The sequence below is a fragment of the Leptinotarsa decemlineata genome, unplaced genomic scaffold (genome assembly GCF_025532065.1).
Source record: "Leptinotarsa decemlineata unplaced genomic scaffold, Ldec_3_MD MMD2_tig00026340_RagTag_RagTag, whole genome shotgun sequence".
Lineage (NCBI taxonomy): Eukaryota > Metazoa > Arthropoda > Insecta > Coleoptera > Chrysomelidae > Leptinotarsa > Leptinotarsa decemlineata.
Window position 1 is genome coordinate 5,125,866 of NW_027412694.1, and position 18,269 is coordinate 5,144,134.

Here is an 18,269-nt window from a genome sequence, read left to right on the forward strand (position 1 = left end):
TCGAGGCTATAAATTTGGTAAATAAAATATTTTCAGAAATTAGTATTTTTGACAATTTGGCTTTTGACCATATCGTGATAATTTTGAAAAATAAAGTTTGTGAAATTCAAATCGTAAGGTGTAGTTTATTACTATTCTGAATTACTATAGATCTTCATCAAGTAACGGCCGAGTCAGTGAAAAAACTTGAATATTCAAGTTTTACATAATTTTGTTTTATCAAGTTCACTTCGGTTAGATTTCAACCCTGTAAAACTTTAAGGATAATGGAGGGTCGAATCTCTCAAATTCTTATACGTAATTGAATCTATTAAATGAAATGAGAATTGTGAAAAGGTATATTTTGGAATTATAAACTAAATTTGATGTCAGTTGTTCAGGTTCACCGTCTTTCTAGATTATTCAGGTTTTCTCTGTGGACTTTTATTCACTTCTTTACCTTTCTTCAGTGCTTCTTTCGGTGAGAGAAATTTTCTTTCTGTTGCGACGACTGGTGTGAAATCCAAGTTAGCTATCTGAAATTATATTTGAATCATTAAAATGTAATGAAAAATAAACCACTTCACAAGAATAACTAAAATATTGGAAAGCAATCAATTTTTTCATGTACGGTGAATCGATAATGTTTCAATAATTGAGTAATTATAGTGATTTTGGAATAAACACCAGTCCACACACTAAATCAAAATCTCCCTCGACTTCTCTTTTCCACAATAGAATGAAAATTTGGTAAATATTCGTTTTGAGGGCCCTCGGAGATTTAAAAAAAATGTTTGAGTGTACTTACGCATTTTGATGCGTAGATTACAAATCCGAAAAAATAAAGCGGCGCTCTTCTTTATTTACAAAGTTACGGCCCTTCAAAGTTCAGAAGAGGGTAATTTTTCAGCCTTCTTTTTCGCAAGATAAACTGTTTAAAAACACAAGCATTTATTCACTAGGCCACCTTTACACCTTATTCCTCCTTGATTGACACTTTTCAATTCAACAATCAACATTTTTCTTATAAAAAACTTGATTTAAAAACAAATGCTTCTTCTGGTGACATTCTTCTATTTCTAGGTCAGTTACTAGTGACATTTCAGAAAAAAGTGGTTGGTATTTACCGCTGCCTACTATTTCAAATTCGTAGATTTGGATTTTTAGTTTGACGTGAGTGATTAGAAAAATACATAGGAATATTGACAGCATCAGTCGTACCTACCAACTATGCCATTAACCTTAAAAACGCAAAATACAAGATATATATTAACCAAAAAGCAGCACCGTACATTCTTTAACATTTTCATTGGAACAATGTTGGTTGTTGGAGTGAAAAGTGTCAAGGAAGGAGGAATAAAGTGTAAAGATGACCTAATGAATAAATGCTTGTATTTTTAAATAGTGATCTTGTGAAAAAGAAGGTTGAAAAGTTGCCCTTTTCTGAACTTTGAAGGGCCATAACTTTGTAAATGAGAGAGAGCGCCGCTTTTTTCTTTCGGATTCGTAATCTACGCATTAAAATACGTAAGTACACCCAAAAATTTTTTCAAAATCGCCGTGTGGCCTCAAAACGAATATTTACCGAAAATTTTGTCGTGCCCAAGTATAAGAATTGTTGCGGTTGAAAATGCCGGCACTGCTCACACGAGCTTCGTCTGTCCGAATACAATTTAACGAAAAATCACGCAATTGGTTGCAACTTTCCAAGAATCACTGGCGAAAAGCCCTGCAGCGTTCAAAATCGCCTGGTCCGAGTTGATGACCTCTTTTGGTCCTGTATGACTTGAATTTGTGTTTTTCCAAAATCCTCCTAACGTTAGTTCTTAGTAGGCCTGTTGATATTTTCAAATTCCGCGTTGACGTTTTGGGATCATTTTCAACAGCTCCTTATCCCTGTTTGATTCATAAAATGTTGGCTTTTTTTTTCAAATTGACCACCATCAATTAGGTTGTGTCGCAATCTCGCGAAAATTTCTCTAAAAGGGTATCTTCTCTTTGGATATCTGTCGTGATACAAATTGCATGCTGTTTCTGCGTTTTCCCCAGTTTGTATAAAACAGACTATCATATTACACTTTTCATAATTCTCATATTTCATTGCAAATGTGTTTTAAAATTGAATAAAAACCAAGAGTGGCTTTACTGCTTAAATCAAAACTTAACAGCTATCAGTAAAAATTTGCATTGTTTCATCGCCGCATCGTCCAAAGCCTACTTGTTCAAAATGTGTGTTTCCCAAGTCTGCATAAAAAACCTGAAAGTTCTGTACCTATATCAAACATGACTCTAGCGAAACATCAAGTGTGCTACATTTTTGGAAGTGTCTCATTACAAAAAATTAGTTTTCCATCAATAACTATTTATATCTCATTAAAAAAAATTAGTTTTTCACACTATTGACTTCTACGTTAAAAGTGATTTGGGAATTTTCATTGAAATAATAAATTTTTGACAGAAAAAAAGTTACAGCAACTTTTCGAAAATGCACATTATCGAAAAACATGTAACTCAGAAATAATGATAGATATGCGGTTCTCACCATTGTGCTTGTCATAAAATTTGACCTTCAGACACAGCTATCAGTATTCATCTATCTAGTTTAAAAACAGGAGTTTTCTTTTGAAAGTGTCCACTCTGTACAGTTGTCCCATCTTATTAACATGTTAATTTATTTTTATTGAGCGGTCATTATTGTGTTAAAAAAGGTCAGTTGATGCGGGATCAAAAGTGTTTCGTATCAAATGTAAGTATATTTCATCTTCAAGGTTTCGTGGAAGCAAAAACGTATTCAAAAATATAAACGGGCCCAGCAAACCAATATATAGGGTGATTCAAAAGTACTTTGACAAACTTCAGAAGGTGATTCCTCACAATATTCTAATATGAATTGTCCATATAAATAAATGTCCGGAAACGCTTCGTTTCCAAGATACAGGATGTTGAAGTTTTATTTTTATTTTCGTTTTTTTCAAATAACTTTTGAAATACTGAACTTAATTAAACGAAACTTGATAATACAAGGATTTTGAGGTGTCGAATTCGAACCTGATGTTCTTATTGCTCTTACTCGTAGGGGGCGCCACCTACACGTCTTTTTCTTTTTTGAAGATTCATAACTTTTTTGGGCGTACTTCTAACACATTTTTCAGTAAAAAAAATCGATTCCTCTATCATATCTACGTAAATAAGCTACCCTTGTTACTAGTCGCTGTAAGCAAGCAACCGTTTTCTAAATATTTGGACTTGAAAACTTCAAGTCGATTATTTGATATTCGATGCATGTTGAAGTTATTACGAATATTTTGCATTTTTCACAAGAATGCTTTGGAAATGAATTTGACGTTTGTGAGTAGTTTTGGTAATTACATATTTTGTGACAGACGTTTTGTTGAAGTTTCCGTAAGTAGAAGTAGAAAACACTTATTTTGAAAAAATGGATGCATTTTGTTTATGGCCTTGCGGATGACAATGCGCGCGAAGCAAGACGTATTTACCAGAGGCGATTTCCTAATCGAGTACTGCCTTCAGCTCCAACATTTGCTAGTCTCCACCGTCGTTTGACAGAAACAGGTAGCTTTAAGAGGGCAGCTGATATTATTGGAAGACCACGAGCAGTCCGAACCCCAGAATTGAAAGAAGCTGTTTTGAACGCTCTCGAGGAGAATCCAGAAACAAGCACAAGAGTAATTGCTGAAGCTGTCAATTCTACTCAGTCCATAGTTTGGAGAATTATCCACGATCAACAGTTTTACCCATACCATATTCAGAGAGTACAAGCTCTTTTGCCACGAGACTTTCCTCAACGCATTACTATGTGTCAATGGTTTTTGAGAAAATTGGCTGGAAATCCTCAATATTTAAGATATGTACTCTTCACGGACGAGGCAAACTTCTCCCGAAATGCTATCACAAACTTTCATAACAACCAAGTTTGGGCTCTCGAAAATCCGCACGCAGTTAGTGAAAGGCATCATCAGTATCAATTTTCCGTAAATGTATGGGCGGCAATAATTGATAATTACTTGATAGGTCCTTTCTTTCTTCCGCTCCGACTGAATGGCGCAACTTGGAGACACTTTTTAGAAAATGAATTTCCGGGACTACTTCAGAATGTACCATTAGAAATTCGTATTTGCATGTGGTTTATGCATGATGGGGCTCCGGCCCATTTTAGCGTTGTAGCCAGGGAATTCCTTAACACAGTCTATCCAAATCGACGGATCGGTAGGGGTGTAGAAGAACCTAACCAGACGTGGGCACGAAGGTCCCCAGATCTAAACCCGATAGATTTTTATTTTTGGGATATTGGAAGTCACTAGATTATTAGACTCCAGTAGTGAACGAGGAAGATCTAAGAAACCGAATAGTAGACGCCTGTGAAACAATAAGAAACACACCAATAATTTTTGAGCGGGTTCGAGATTCAATGACTAGACGACTGACTGCCTGTATCTTCGCTGAAGGTGGACACTTCCAACAATTTATTTGAATACAATTCAGTTTCGTTTATTTTAGTGTATTCTACATATTCAAAATTTCCTGAAATAAAATGTTGACATTTCTTGCAAATTTTATTAAAACTAATACTGATTATGCACCCTTGATACAAAAATAACTATTTCGCTTAAGGATGTCATAAAGGAACGTACCCAACAGTAATGACCTCTTCAAACGAGTAAAACGTCAAATTCATTTCCAAAGCATTCTTGTGAAAAAAGCAAAATATTCGTAATAACTTCAACATGCATCGATTATCAAATAATCGACTTGAAGTTTTTAAGTCCAAATATTTAGAAAACGGTTGCTTACAGCGACTAGTAACAAGGGTAGCTTATTTACGTAGACATGATAGAGGAATAGATTTTTTTACTGAAAAATGTGCTAGAAGTACGCCCAAAAAAGTTATGAATCTTTAAAAAAGAAAAAGACGTGTAGGTGGCACCTCCTACGAGTAGGAGCAATAAGAACATCAGGTTCGAATGCGACACCTCAAAAACCTCTTATTACCAAGTTTCGTTCAATTAAGTTCAGTATTTCAAAAGTTATTTGAAAAAAACGAAAATAAAAATAAAACTTCAACATCCTGTATCTTGGAAACGAAGCGTTTCCGGACATTTTTTTATCTGTACAATTCATATAAGAATATTGTGAGGAATCACCTCCTGAAGTTTGTCAAAGTACCTTTGAATCACCCTGTATACGAACCAGATTTTGCTGAAGTCGATAGATTATCAAGGATTCGATATGACAACGCCCAGCTCAACAAGATGACCGACTTTACGTTTGAAATAAATGCATTACTGAATGTTGATGAGTGGAATTTTCAAAGGAATATCGACACAAACTGCGTTCAGTTCTTGATTAACAGCATCGGATTCCAGAAAAGGTAATACTGAATTGTATCCAATGCAATTATCATAAATCGAAACCTAGCTAGCTGGATAATACTGAAACCTACTGTCGTTTTTTGTCAGATTTTACAATACCGTTTTCTATGGAAAACGTTTCAATTTCACACCGCAAAGAGTGGGGTTTCACCATCTCACCCTGTATATTTATTCATATTTCGTCTCCATAATTTTTAACAGTGATACTGTTTATCAAATGTATGACCCGACACTTTTTAGGAACCGCGATATCTTCGACTACGGTTGACTCAATTTATGTTTCTGATCTTTCGAAGCCGTTTTTAGACACGATAATTGAAATAAATAACCTGTGGCAGTACAGAAACTATGTAAGATCTGTAGTTCGGATGATTAGCAATAGGATTTCCATGGAAAGTAATGCTCCTCAGTTGTTTCAAAGGTCTTAGTTTATAAACCTGGTCCAATTCTGAAATGCAGTTGCCATGGAAATATAAAATCTTCAAAGATGGAAACTTGAGGATACACTGAAATGAAAAACAGAAAATTCAATCCCAGATATCATCTACAACAATATCGTTAATTATGCGGAGTAGATAAAAATTAATGGTAGAGTTACAATTCAAAAAATAGTAGATCAATAATGCATGATGATAGAGTCAAAGAATGTTTGTCTTTATGCTCCATATTTGATCTATTTCGCAAATTAACGGTTCCATAACGTTTCAAAGAATTTTACTTCACCTGATCTATTTCAGATATGCGATTGAATGATAAATCTATCCAGCCAAGCTTAGCAGGAAACTCTAGAACAACTTCTACCAGATCATTCAGATTTTGGAAGTTTTTGAGTCTATTGTTGTTGAGCCATAAAGAACGTGTCAGAAACTTTTTGTTCTCTCCTTTCTCCGGAACCCCAGCTACTCTAGTATATCTCGCCCCCTCCAAACCGATTTCTGAATGGAAAAGAACCAAGAGGAAATATGAATATGCGATGTGAATAAATTCTTATAATTGAGTATTACGATTGTTTCATTGTATTATGATGTCGTTTTCTCAACCTGAGGACTAACAGACTTCAGCTCTTGAATGAATCAGAATATCAAACAAAATCCAAATAAGTCCGAAGATTGTATTGATGAGGGATACATACATATATGAAAATGAATATTTCGAAATAAAATCTCGAAAAATTTATCTCTCTCAATATATCTACCTACACAGTGGCTAATGTTGAATGACTGCAGCAAAACACGTACTTCTTATACTTATGTGTCTCTTTTCGATACAGTCATCAAACTCATTTTGATTTCTGATATAGTATAGGCACAAATATATGATGTTTGTTATCCGTTTTTGGGGCTAAGTTCACGGGATGACATGAATGTTTCGAAATTTCATTTCATTGGTACCGAAAGAAGAAGTATTTTCAGAAGACGATGATTTAAAAAATTTTTGCTTTCTTTTTTTCTGGTAATGTGGAAAGAAAGGAATAAGTAAAAATGCATAAATTCAAACGGATCGAAAACTATTGAAAACAACTACGTAAGATAATGAATATTATTAGGTACACGAAAATCACCCCGTTATATCGCTTGGAGATTTTGCGAGGTCGCATATAAAACATAAAAAAACAGTAAATGAATGATTCCATGAATTCACGAATACAGATATATATTTTGAATTTTGGGCTACATTATGTGATAAACTTAATGCGATTGCCATGGTTCTTTTTTGCCATGGTTCTTTTTGTAATATAGGTATAGTTTGATTTACGGGATGTACCTACAAGCGAAATTTGAAAGAAGCTATATTGTATATGCATAATAAATGAATTGAAAGGCACATTTATTATAAAGTCATCAGTTGGGATAGGTCATAATATAGGGCTCACATACTTAGATGCTACTGTCTCATACTGATGTTTCTTGGTCTTGTATTGCAAATAAGAATACAACACTTTTCATGAATGAAATAATGAACGAAAATGTTCCACTGGAATTGTAATTAATTCATGGTAGGCATATTTTGCAGCCGCTAAACCTACTTCCTCATTTATGACTGATGGCATAGCGTTCAGCACTTTTCAGACAGTTTTTCAGCATGTTCAGTAAATGTCGAGCTATCATCAATATGAATTTTGTGCAGGGATACTTGTTAATATTACTTGAATCCAATATAACGGTCTCCAATTCACATCTGAAGGTTAGCAAATTAGTTTTGTTTGTGTTTAGTTTTGTGGAAGATTATTGTCAAACCAGGTTCTTATCAATCAATCAAAATGTGCTATATTATCAAAGAATAACATCTTGTTGACGAAGCATGTATTTATAAATGTAAATTGAATTGAATTAATAACATTTGATAAATGTATAAAAATAGTCACTACCGTATAAAATTGAATTGAATAAAATCAATCCATCACTTATTTTAAAGATAACAAACAATAGAAGGTATATGATAGTTTTTGACATGTTCATGACATGTTGTCAATGTCTAGTCGTCCTAGAAATTGAGAAAACACACTGTTTTCAATAGTCGGGCGGTTTAAAGAAATATCAGCAACTGCACATTCGAGGAACACTATCTTGGTTTTCAATATGTTGAAGAATGAAAGATTCGATTCGCACCACTCCCGGACTTTAATTATATCTGAATTGATGATATGATGAAGATCAGCTTCCTTATCTTTAAGCGATAGTATAGTGGTATCATCGGCGAACAGGGTGACATTTCCTGAAATGTCAAGCATCGTCTTGTCATTAACATATAGTAAAAACAAAATTGGACTCAAGATCGATTCTTGTGGAACATCACATTGAATATAACCTCGATTTGAAATTGATTTTGTCTTAACTTTATTTTGAAATCTGTAACGGTGCATCAGTATCTCATGATTCGCACAGTCATACGCCTTCGATAAATCACAAAATACAGCCACGGCAACTCTCCCATTTGGCGGGTTGGCTGTCCTTGTTTATCTTTCATCGACTGAACTACTGTGCATGCTATATTTGGCAAGTGCATTGGCTTGGGATGTGGGGGAACACGTTGACTGCCACAATAGGAATGAAAAATACAAGACCACCCGGCCATATTTGGTTTTGTCCTGATTTCAATATTCTTTATTTCATAGATTACAGCTGTATTTGCCCGGTTACCGTAGACATTATTTTTTTGGATATATTTGCAAAATAAAATTAGGCACAGCATTAGTGCCTCGCGGCACAGAAAGTTACATACAAACCGTTCTTGCTGCGAGGTACGAATATTGTGCCTCAGTGACAAGAATCCATCCATAACAGATTATTGGTCCAAAGAAGATATTTACCAGAATTGTATTCCGAAGTATATGAGCAGGAATAGATTTCAGCTGCTACTACGTACGATACATTTTTCTGATAATGAGTCTGTCCCACAAGGATGCATTGATAAACTTCGCAAACTTAGACCACTTTTAGATTTGCTTATCGAAAGGTATAAATATGTTATGGTGCCACCAGAAAACGTATGTATAGACGAAACCTTAGTGCCATTCCGGGGACGACTTTCGTCAATATATCAAAAATAAACGACACAAATTCGGCATAAAAGTTTACAAACTCTGTATCAATGACGGATACACTTATAACATGTCGATATATTGTGGACAATCTGAGACGAATAATTCACTCTCTTGTTCAGAACAGGTCGTTTTAGATCTGATGGAGCCACTCCTAAATGCTGATAGAACTTTGTATGTTGATAACTATTATACCAGTGTCAACCTAGCTAATTTACTTCTAGAGAGAAAAACTCAGTTGGAACTCTCAGGAACAGAAGAAAACATAATAGTATAGAAATAGAGAAAACTAAAATTCGTAAAGGAGAGTGCATTGCTAGAATTAGGGATCCCGGAATTGTTATGCTGAAATGGAAAGATAAAAGGGATGTCTTGGCTCTTAATACAAAACATCTGAACGAAATGATAGCTATGCCAAGTCGAGCAGATCCTGAGAGAAAGAAACCAGTGCTAATCATGGATTATAATAATTCTAAACCATATATTGATCTATCGGATCAGCAAAAAGCCTATAATACTCCTCTAAGGCGCGGTATAAAGTGGTACCGTAAACTTGCAGTTGAGCCACTGTTGGGGACTTCACTAGTGAATGCACATGTCGTATATAAAAAGCTTACTCTAAATAAAATACAAATCACGGAATTCAAAAAAGATATCGTGAAGCACATTTTCGAAAAGCATTCATCACTTAGAGCCCGAATCTCAACAAAAAGCACATATTGATCAACATGATTTTGAACAAACTGGGAAGCGATTGCGTTGTACAGTATGCTACGAGAACATCAGTGCAGAGTTTGGACGTAGAGACGCTCAAAATAAAACTCCAAGAACAACTTGGTCTTGTTCTACCTGTAAGAAGCCTTACTGTGTTAACTGCTTCTTTCATTCACATAAAAGTTATTTACCATAATTTACGTATAACGATTTATGACATCACTTCACATTATTATATTATAAATTTTGTTTCAATTTATCGTTATAATTCATAGGATGTATTTTGTTCCAATAAATCTTTCAGTAACATGGATAAAACATTTTCTTCTATCAAGATTCTAGTTGTAAAGAGTGGCTAGAATTCAGACAAATAATTCTACCTACTAATATAAAAATATACCAAAAATTCTGAACTGAAAATAATTTTCGAGGGGTTTTCATCACATCATGCTCACTGTGCCATGCATAATCGGTTTATATAGCAAATATAAGCGTTTGTGAGCCACACTCCGTACCTCAGTCCGTAAAACGATATTAGTCTGCGAGGTACAAATAATGTGCCTCAGAGCACCAACCTAATATTTATGGAGGGCACATACGTGGTACCTCACGACAGTCAACGTGTTAAGCAAACCGGCCATCGGATGCCTGCTTCCACGCAACCCCGCTGGATACGGGAATGATAGAATCACTTAGGGTTCTGTTATTCTCTAACTGAATGGCATCCCAACGATGGTTTAATTCTAAGGTGTGTGTATCCATGTCGAGAGGATGAATGACACTGAGCCTATCAGCTGTCTCTACGGAACCTTCGAGATACCGGGCGCCCTCTCGTCGTTGCATCACCTTGTTACGGTAATGCGGGGCTCTGTCGTAATTGACCTTCTTTCCCTAGCTACTCATGGGACTTTTATGGACAGAGTAAACTCAAAAATTCTTTCTGACGCTGAGTCTACAGAGGAGATGGATGTCGAGCTTACGACTCCAACTGACCTTCCTATAAATTTAGATCAGTAGCGAGTCTACAGAGAAGATGGATGTCGAGCTTACGACTCCAACTGACCTCCCTGTAAATTTAGATCAGGAGCGAGAGCTTCTCAACTCTTCAACTCCTGATGCAATAACAGAACCTTAAAAAAGTTTGGTAGTGCAGCCAGGAAACGACTGAGTTGTCTCCTCAAGAACAGGGTACCTTATGAAACCGCCTTGTACCAAATTCTTGAGCGGCGTACGCAGAATCTGTCAAATGGAAGAACAAACCTCCCATGAGCAGGTTAGCAAACGTTTACGCTCAAGTGATGATTTACCAAAACCAGAGGCGAAAAAGCTCTGCACGGTTGAATCTATGGCATCGTCAGGTATAGCTGACGTGAAAAACACTCATATGGGAAGTTGGTCGCGGGTATCAAGGTGAGAATCTTTCACCTTGACTATTCAACTACCTCACTAATAATGAAACAGCAGAGCATATACTTTGTGCTGCCCCCCCTAGGGACCGAATCAGGTTTTTAGAGTTCGGAAGAGACGTACTCTTACCATCTGACCTGAAGGACCACTCACCATACAAACGGATTGGCTTCGTTAAGAAGCTGCTTTTTTTTATCGAGTGTGAATAGGTGTGTGCCACAATAAACCCTTGCGGGTTGCGGTAGAGGGTCGAATAGACCCACTCACTTTGGATCTAACCTAACCCCCATCACTGATCCCAGTATACAGCACATATAACAGTGAAAATATTGATTTTGGCTAACGTGGGAATGAGTGAAATGGACCTAAAATTCACGAGAGAGCTCACTTCACTACCTTTGTAAATCGTTATAACAATTGCTGTTTTGAGGAAAAGTGGAAATATGCCTTCTTTGAAGGATTCATTTATCATAGATACTAGTTGGTTTAGGCCATTATCTGAAAGATTTTCAAAAATCCTAAGAGAAATGTCAAAAAATCCAGTTGCGGTTTAATTTTTAATATCATGTAACGATGTAACGTTTCTTTTAATTCATCAATATTAGTGTGATACAAGATTGAGTTTTCATCAACACTCACGTTTGCTAGATTAATTAGTGGAACATAGGCTACGGTTATATTTTTATTATTATTTCGAGATCATTTTGTATGTCCTTTCGTGAAGAAGTTTCATCAATATTTATACCCAAAAAAACAGTGAAAATTATATAATACTCAATATGATTATAAAACAACAATAAAAACTAATTGGCGCTCCGGGGCGACTTCATTGATTCCAGTGACGCAAATGCTTTTCCATCTGCAGGAAAAACCCGGAAAAACCTGCAGCACTATTTATTATATAATATTCTTGTATATGATAATGATATTATATTATTTTTGTTATATCTCATTCGTTCTAATCACGAACAAATGGTTCTATGAAAAATGATCCTTAATTCAGGTCATTTCATAAGTGACCAAATTAACCTATTAGTTGAAACGTGATATTTCATGTGGAAAAGTATCAGTCGAAAACATAATGAACATATACATATTTATAAAAAAATATCAGTGAACAGCAATGGACTCACCCTCTAAAAATTTTGCCACATTTATATATTTCAGTTTTCTGAAAGAAAAGTCTGCTGGTTTTCCGGATGATAACACAGTGTCAATGTCTGGGACCATGAAGAGAAAGTAATTTCCTTAATTCCAATTTATTTATGAGTGAAAATGATATTAGTTCTTTGCGCATTGAGAGGTGTCACATAATTTCAATGACAAACATGAAAACTGAAATAAGAGTTTCCAGACTACCGAATAGACTGTGCTGTTTACTTTTTTATCGATCAGTTTCCGTAGATATAACACCGTTAACCAACACCTATATTTTGATGTATACGGGATGTACCACAGAAGTTTGAAAGAAGATATATCGTATATGCAAAATAAATTAAAAGGTACATTTATTATTGGGATAAAGGTTGGGATGGGTCATAATATAGAGCTTACATGCGTGGATAACATTATTCCATTCTTGCAAATGACAATTTTCATGAATGAAATTAAATGAGGGATGAATATTGTTTCATTGAAATGATAATGTTAATCACAATTTGAAAAATATGACTGGATATTATAGTTATTTATTTAAAACAAAAAATAACATAACTTTTCCTTCCATGGAAGTGGATATATAATATTCACATTCAGCAGACACTTTTGAGTGGAAGTTTTGTGTTATGAATAGATTAAACTAGAAAATAGCTTCAATCAATAAAATACAACATGACATAATAATATGACAGATAATGATAACTATGATTTCTGGAATTAGTATAGATACAAAATGGAATGAATATACAGTGCCTTCATTTCAAAACTTCCCACCTCTAGTACTTTTCGTTCGGCAGGGAGAAAAACGTCAATTTCGATATCGAGGGGGAAGTTGAAAACCAGTGCCAGTGGTATTTTAGGTTCAACCCCCTTACCCCTAGCTACCCCCACCTAATAATTTTAAATAGCACCCCCTATCTTGTAACACATCATTTCAAAGATCTTAAAAATCCTCACTCAACCCCGTTTAGAAAACTGAAATTGGTTGATACGTTCTCGTAAAATAGGGCAAAAAGAAAATGAATTATAACAAAATGCAAAAATTTATGGAACCGCTACCACTGACTCAATAAAGGTATGTTTATGTCTCTTTTCTACACAGAGTTTTTTGCTTTAGCTGAAAGTGAGATGAGGGCACACAGTTGCTTCTTGACGTCAGTTAGAATCAATTGGTGAAAATTTTTTATCAGAATTAGTTATTCCTGATTTTAAACTGTTTGTCAAGTGGTGTCAGTTACACTGACACTGACAGTAATACAAATCATATTGGTGTACAATTTACAAAAAAGAACTCAAATCATTTTTATTTATGGTGCTGAAGATGGTATGCTCGTAGGACAACCTGGGTTTTCAATGAAAGGCATGTAGGCCAAAATGTGAGCCACCGATAAGTTCTAGACCTTGTTCAAAAATATGCCAATTCGCCGTTGAGCCTACTACTTCAATTTCGAAAGCCGCTAAGTTAGTAGGTAAATATTTCAGTTGGCTCTACACACAAAGTTTTAAAACTGAACAAGTTCTTTCCTTGAGTATGAGTATTCTTCAGCAACTCAGTGAGGATGACTATGATAGGAGAATTGAATTTTGTGAAATAATCACTGCGAGAATTCAAAATGACCCGAATTTAATAAAAAATATTTGCTTCAGTGATGAATCAACTCTTTTTCTTAATGGCTTTGTAAATAAACATAACTGTAGATACTGGGATAATGAAAATCCACACTTGTTTCGAGAGGATCATACGCAATATCCACAAAAAATAAACGTCTGGGCTGGAATTCTGGGAAACGAAATAATTGGCCCTATTTGTATTGAAGAAAAATTCAACTGGTCAATTGTATTTAAACTTATTGGAAAATGTAATGGATCCACTCGTAACACAGTCCTTACATTTTCAACAGGACGGCGCACCGCCACACTACGCATTGCATGTCCGACAGTGGCTCGATTGACGGTATCCTGACAAATGGATTGGCAGAAGAGGCGTTCTGGAATGGCCGGCGAGATCTCCGGATTCACCGCCATTGGATTTCTTTCTCTGGGGTTATTTGAAGACAATGGTATACAACACTCTTCCGCAGGACATTCAGGATCTAAGACACAGGATTACTGACACATGCAGACAAATTAATAACGAAACATTTACAAAAGTCCGACAGGAATTCGAGAATATATTGTACTTTTGCTTAGCTACCAATGGTGAACATTGGTCTTCAAAATGATGTGTTACAAGATAGAAGGTGTCATTTAAAATTATTAAGTGGGGGTAGCTAGGGGTAAGGGGGTTGAACCTAAAATACCACTGGCACTGATTTTAAACGTCCCCTCCATATCTAAATTGAAGTGTTTTCCCTGCCAAACGAAGTACTAGGGGTGGAAAGTTTTGGAATGAAGGCACTGTATATAATTTTCATCACATTTTCCTCACCTTTCAAGAACGATCGTAGTCATCCAAATATGTAAGAGGTTTTCTGATTCTTATTGTATTTCTGGAATGTGTCTCCACAGATGATGTTATTGGCCTTAATTGATTTGTTCTCTTTATATCATCTACAGGGCTTTGTATGTTCCAACAATATTCAGTATCATTTTCATTTGATTGGAGTAAAATGAAAATTAGGGACAGTTTGTTCCAGATATCTCCTCTCACCTCGTAGTGCTAAATGTTTGTTCGAAACAGTTATTTCCGTGCCATCGAATAATCTGGATTTGATTCAAGCGATTCGACTTCTTTTACTAGGGTCTCATATTTGTTAGTTCGTGTATGTCTTTTCATGAAGACAGTTCCAGGAGTTGTTAGCCATGAAGGCATTGATTTTCAATTAGCAGATTTTTAATAATGTAAAAACATCCGTTCATGTGGTGTACATTTTGTAGATATGCAACACTGATTTCCTCTGGGATATTTCCAATCCTCTGGATTGACAAGCCAACTCAACTGTTTTCCAAATAATTCCATCCACTCGTTCACATTGGCCATTGCCTTGATGACTATATGCTGTAGTTCGACTTGTGGCAATGCCCTTCGATTGAAAGAATCCTTTAAGTTCTGAGGACATAAATGAAGAACGATCAGAATGGATATAACTAGGTAATCCAAATAGCGAGAAAAGCATCATGGGACGTTTAATAATAGTTGCTGCTTTAATTAATTGACCTTGTGTTTTGTTGAAACGGCGCAAACAGTATATGTTGACGATAATCTCTTTATTTCCTTCATAGATTCATAGATTCTTTGAAAGTATCCAGTGGGACTTTCGACTAACACCTGGGAGACAAAGAGATTGATGGATATTGAAGAGCTCTGACAAGTCTCTGCTATGCGCTAGCATAGACTCTCGATAATGCATCGACTGTGTCATTGTCTTTTGCAGGTCGGTGTATGATATCGTGTCGCTTGCTTGATAGTTTCAAACGCCATCTCTGAATTTTGTTATTCTTGATTTTTCCTATATGTTTATTGTCGAACATGAACGACACTGATTTTTGGTCGGCGATTAGCCGAAAATTTTTCCAATAAGTTAATATTTCCATTTTCTGAGAGCTTCAATGACGGCATAAGCTTCTTTTCTTACATCTGAATGCTGTTTCTCACTTTCGGAAGTTGTTCTCGAATAGAATGCAACAGGCTTTCCATTTTGTTAAAGTGAAGCAGCTATTGCAAAATCTAAAGCATCTGTTTCAACTGTGAAAGGGACGTTTCCTTCAATGGCTGTCATCATGGATGTTGCGATGACTCCTTTCAGACACTTGAATAGGCGGCTGTATTTTTTCAATGTTTTTGCTGATCTATAGGTGGTGGCAAATCTAGAAGAGGCTCAAGACGTTTACAGTACGGCTTTTGTCGTATATCCTAGAAGATCAATAGATTCTTGTGAAAATTTTGATTTGGATTCATTGATGGTGAGATTGTATTTCTTCACAATATTTATGAATGGCAAAATATTTTTGTCACGTTCATCCTTATCTTTCCCACAAATAGTGGCATCATCTAGGTAGGCAAAAGTTCCTTATAATTCTTCATTCCTTATGATTGTATATATTGCTCGCTTGAAGAAAGAAATTCCGTTGTTTACTTCAGACAGAACTCTCAGAAACTGAAATAAATTTCCAAATGCTTCCAATGCTGTATAGGGTCTTTCATTCTCAGAAATTAGTATTTAATGATAAGCACTCTGAAAATCAACACTACTGACCACTTTATATTTCGCAACTTCAGAAAGAATATTTTATTTTGGATGTCTGGAAGTGGGTATGCATCAAGCTCCGTAAATCTATCTGTAGTCTGAGAATAATTGGTTACGCTTCTTATGATTGGCATTGGTTGTAACCAGAACTTGTGCTCGCTAAGGGGATTTACTTCTGTCAATAATTTTTTTCGAGAGAAGTCTTTGAATTTCCAATTCGATGCAGAAGAGTAGCCGATGGGACTGACCCCTGGTTTGAACTGCAAATTTTGATAGAAGTCTATGGTCCAGCCAAATTAACATCAATTGCAGAGTGATCTTCGAGAATATCATGTCCAAGTATAATGTCAGTACAAAGATTATCCAGAATTAGTACTTTGATATGTTTTTATAGATGATTTATCACTATAAAACTTTTTTCCACTGGTGACACATGGTTTGAAGAAGCCATATTGATCTTCATATTAGAAGGTATTCTTTGCATGTTATAACGAGAAACAATGGACTTATTGATGAAGCTAGATGTGCTTCTGGTATGAATGAGCCCTGGAGGCTCAATCCATTGATAGTGATTGGTACTGTGGCTTTACTGAAGCAGCTGGGCGAAGTGGCCAAAAATAAGCAACCAACTGTTTCTCCACTAGCCACTACTGTTCTACTTTCCGCTCTTCTACTTCGGCACACTTTAGCCGAAATGTCCTTCCTTCAATCAGTTTTTACATATCGCTCTTGAAGCTGGGCATTGGTTTCTTGCGTGTTTTTCATTGTGACAGAAAAAACATTCATTTCATTCGAATTTACTAGAAGCGACATTTACGGCAATATCAGAATGACTGGATGATGGATTTATTGACGAGAATGGCAATGAAAAACTTTTAGAATTCAGTTGAGCCATCTCCAGAAGTCGAGCTTTATCAAAAGCTTCATTTAACTCGAGAGTAACGTTTTCAAGCAATCACTGTCGTATACTGGCTGAGTGCAAACCGGCGATGAAGAAATCATTCTGATTTTGTTCTGTTGTCAGAGCCTTGAAGTTGCATTCTTTCGACAATTGTTTCGGTGCTTGAAGATATTCGTCGACAGTTTCTCCAACCGGAATTCGGGCGAAAATTTCGTTTTTGGGTTCGATATAGACTTCGTCAAGTACACCAATAGCTGATTTGAAGTCTTTGTACTCACTTATCATTCCGAAAATAATGGGAGATATCTGGTGGTAAATTTTCGTTATGTGGACACCCGGAGATTTTGAAAAAATTTTTGACTGTACTTACGTATTTTGATGCGTAGATTACGAATCCGAAAGAAAAAAGCGGCGCTCTCCCTTATTTAAAAAGTTACGGCCCTTCAAAGTTCAGAAAAGGCCAACTTTTCAGCTTTCTTTTTCACTAAATAAACTATTTAAAAACACAAGCATTTATTCAGTAGGTTACCTTTACACCTTATTCCTCCTTCTTTAATACTTTTCACTTCAATAATCAACATTTTTCTTATAAAAAACTTAATTTAAAAACGAGTGCTTCTTCTGGTGACATTATTTTATTTTTAGGTTAGTTACTAGTGACATTTCAGAAAAAAGCGGTTGGTATTTGCCGTCGCCTACTATTTCAAATTCGTAATACACCACCAAAAACCAATTTACGATCTAAAGAATGAAGGTAAAAAACATTTGAATTACTTCAGGAATATGGACTGCATCAGTCGTACCAACCATATCATCAACCTTAAAAACGTAAAATACAGTGATATGTAACCAAAAAGCAGCTCCGTACATTTTTTAACATTTTTATAAGAAAAATGTTGATTATTGAAGTGAAACGTGTTAAAGAAGGAGGAATAAGGTGTAAAGGTGACCTAGTGAATAAATGCTTGTGTTTTTGAACAGTTTATTTAGTG

The 18,269-nt window shown here is 35.6% G+C and overlaps 1 protein-coding gene across 1 annotated transcript; it reads right to left on the bottom strand.

The window, feature by feature from the left end:
• Positions 1-324: 324 nt before the first annotated feature.
• LOC111509943 (leucine-rich repeat-containing protein 51-like) lies at positions 325-12,405 on the bottom strand. The gene is made up of 4 exons (XM_074183725.1): positions 12,165-12,405; positions 6,093-6,304; positions 5,699-5,875; positions 325-515 (listed from the first exon to the last, which is right to left on the bottom strand). The coding sequence occupies exons 1-4, from the start codon at positions 12,259-12,261 to the stop codon at positions 399-401; spliced, it is 603 nt and encodes a 200-aa protein (XP_074039826.1). The 5' UTR covers positions 12,262-12,405; the 3' UTR covers positions 325-398.
• Between the last annotated feature and the right edge of the window lie 5,864 nt (positions 12,406-18,269).

Coding starts and splice junctions, on each gene's coding strand:
- LOC111509943 (XM_074183725.1), bottom strand. CDS start 12,261: ATGGTCCCAGACATTGACACTGTGTTATCATCCGGAAAACCAGCAGAC. Junction 6,305..12,164: donor TGTGGCAAAATTTTTAGAGG/GTGAGTCCATTG, acceptor TTTTCCATTCAG/AAATCGGTTTGGAGGGGGCG. Junction 516..5,698: donor TAGTTTCTGTACTGCCACAG/GTTATTTATTTC, acceptor ATATAATTTCAG/ATAGCTAACTTGGATTTCAC.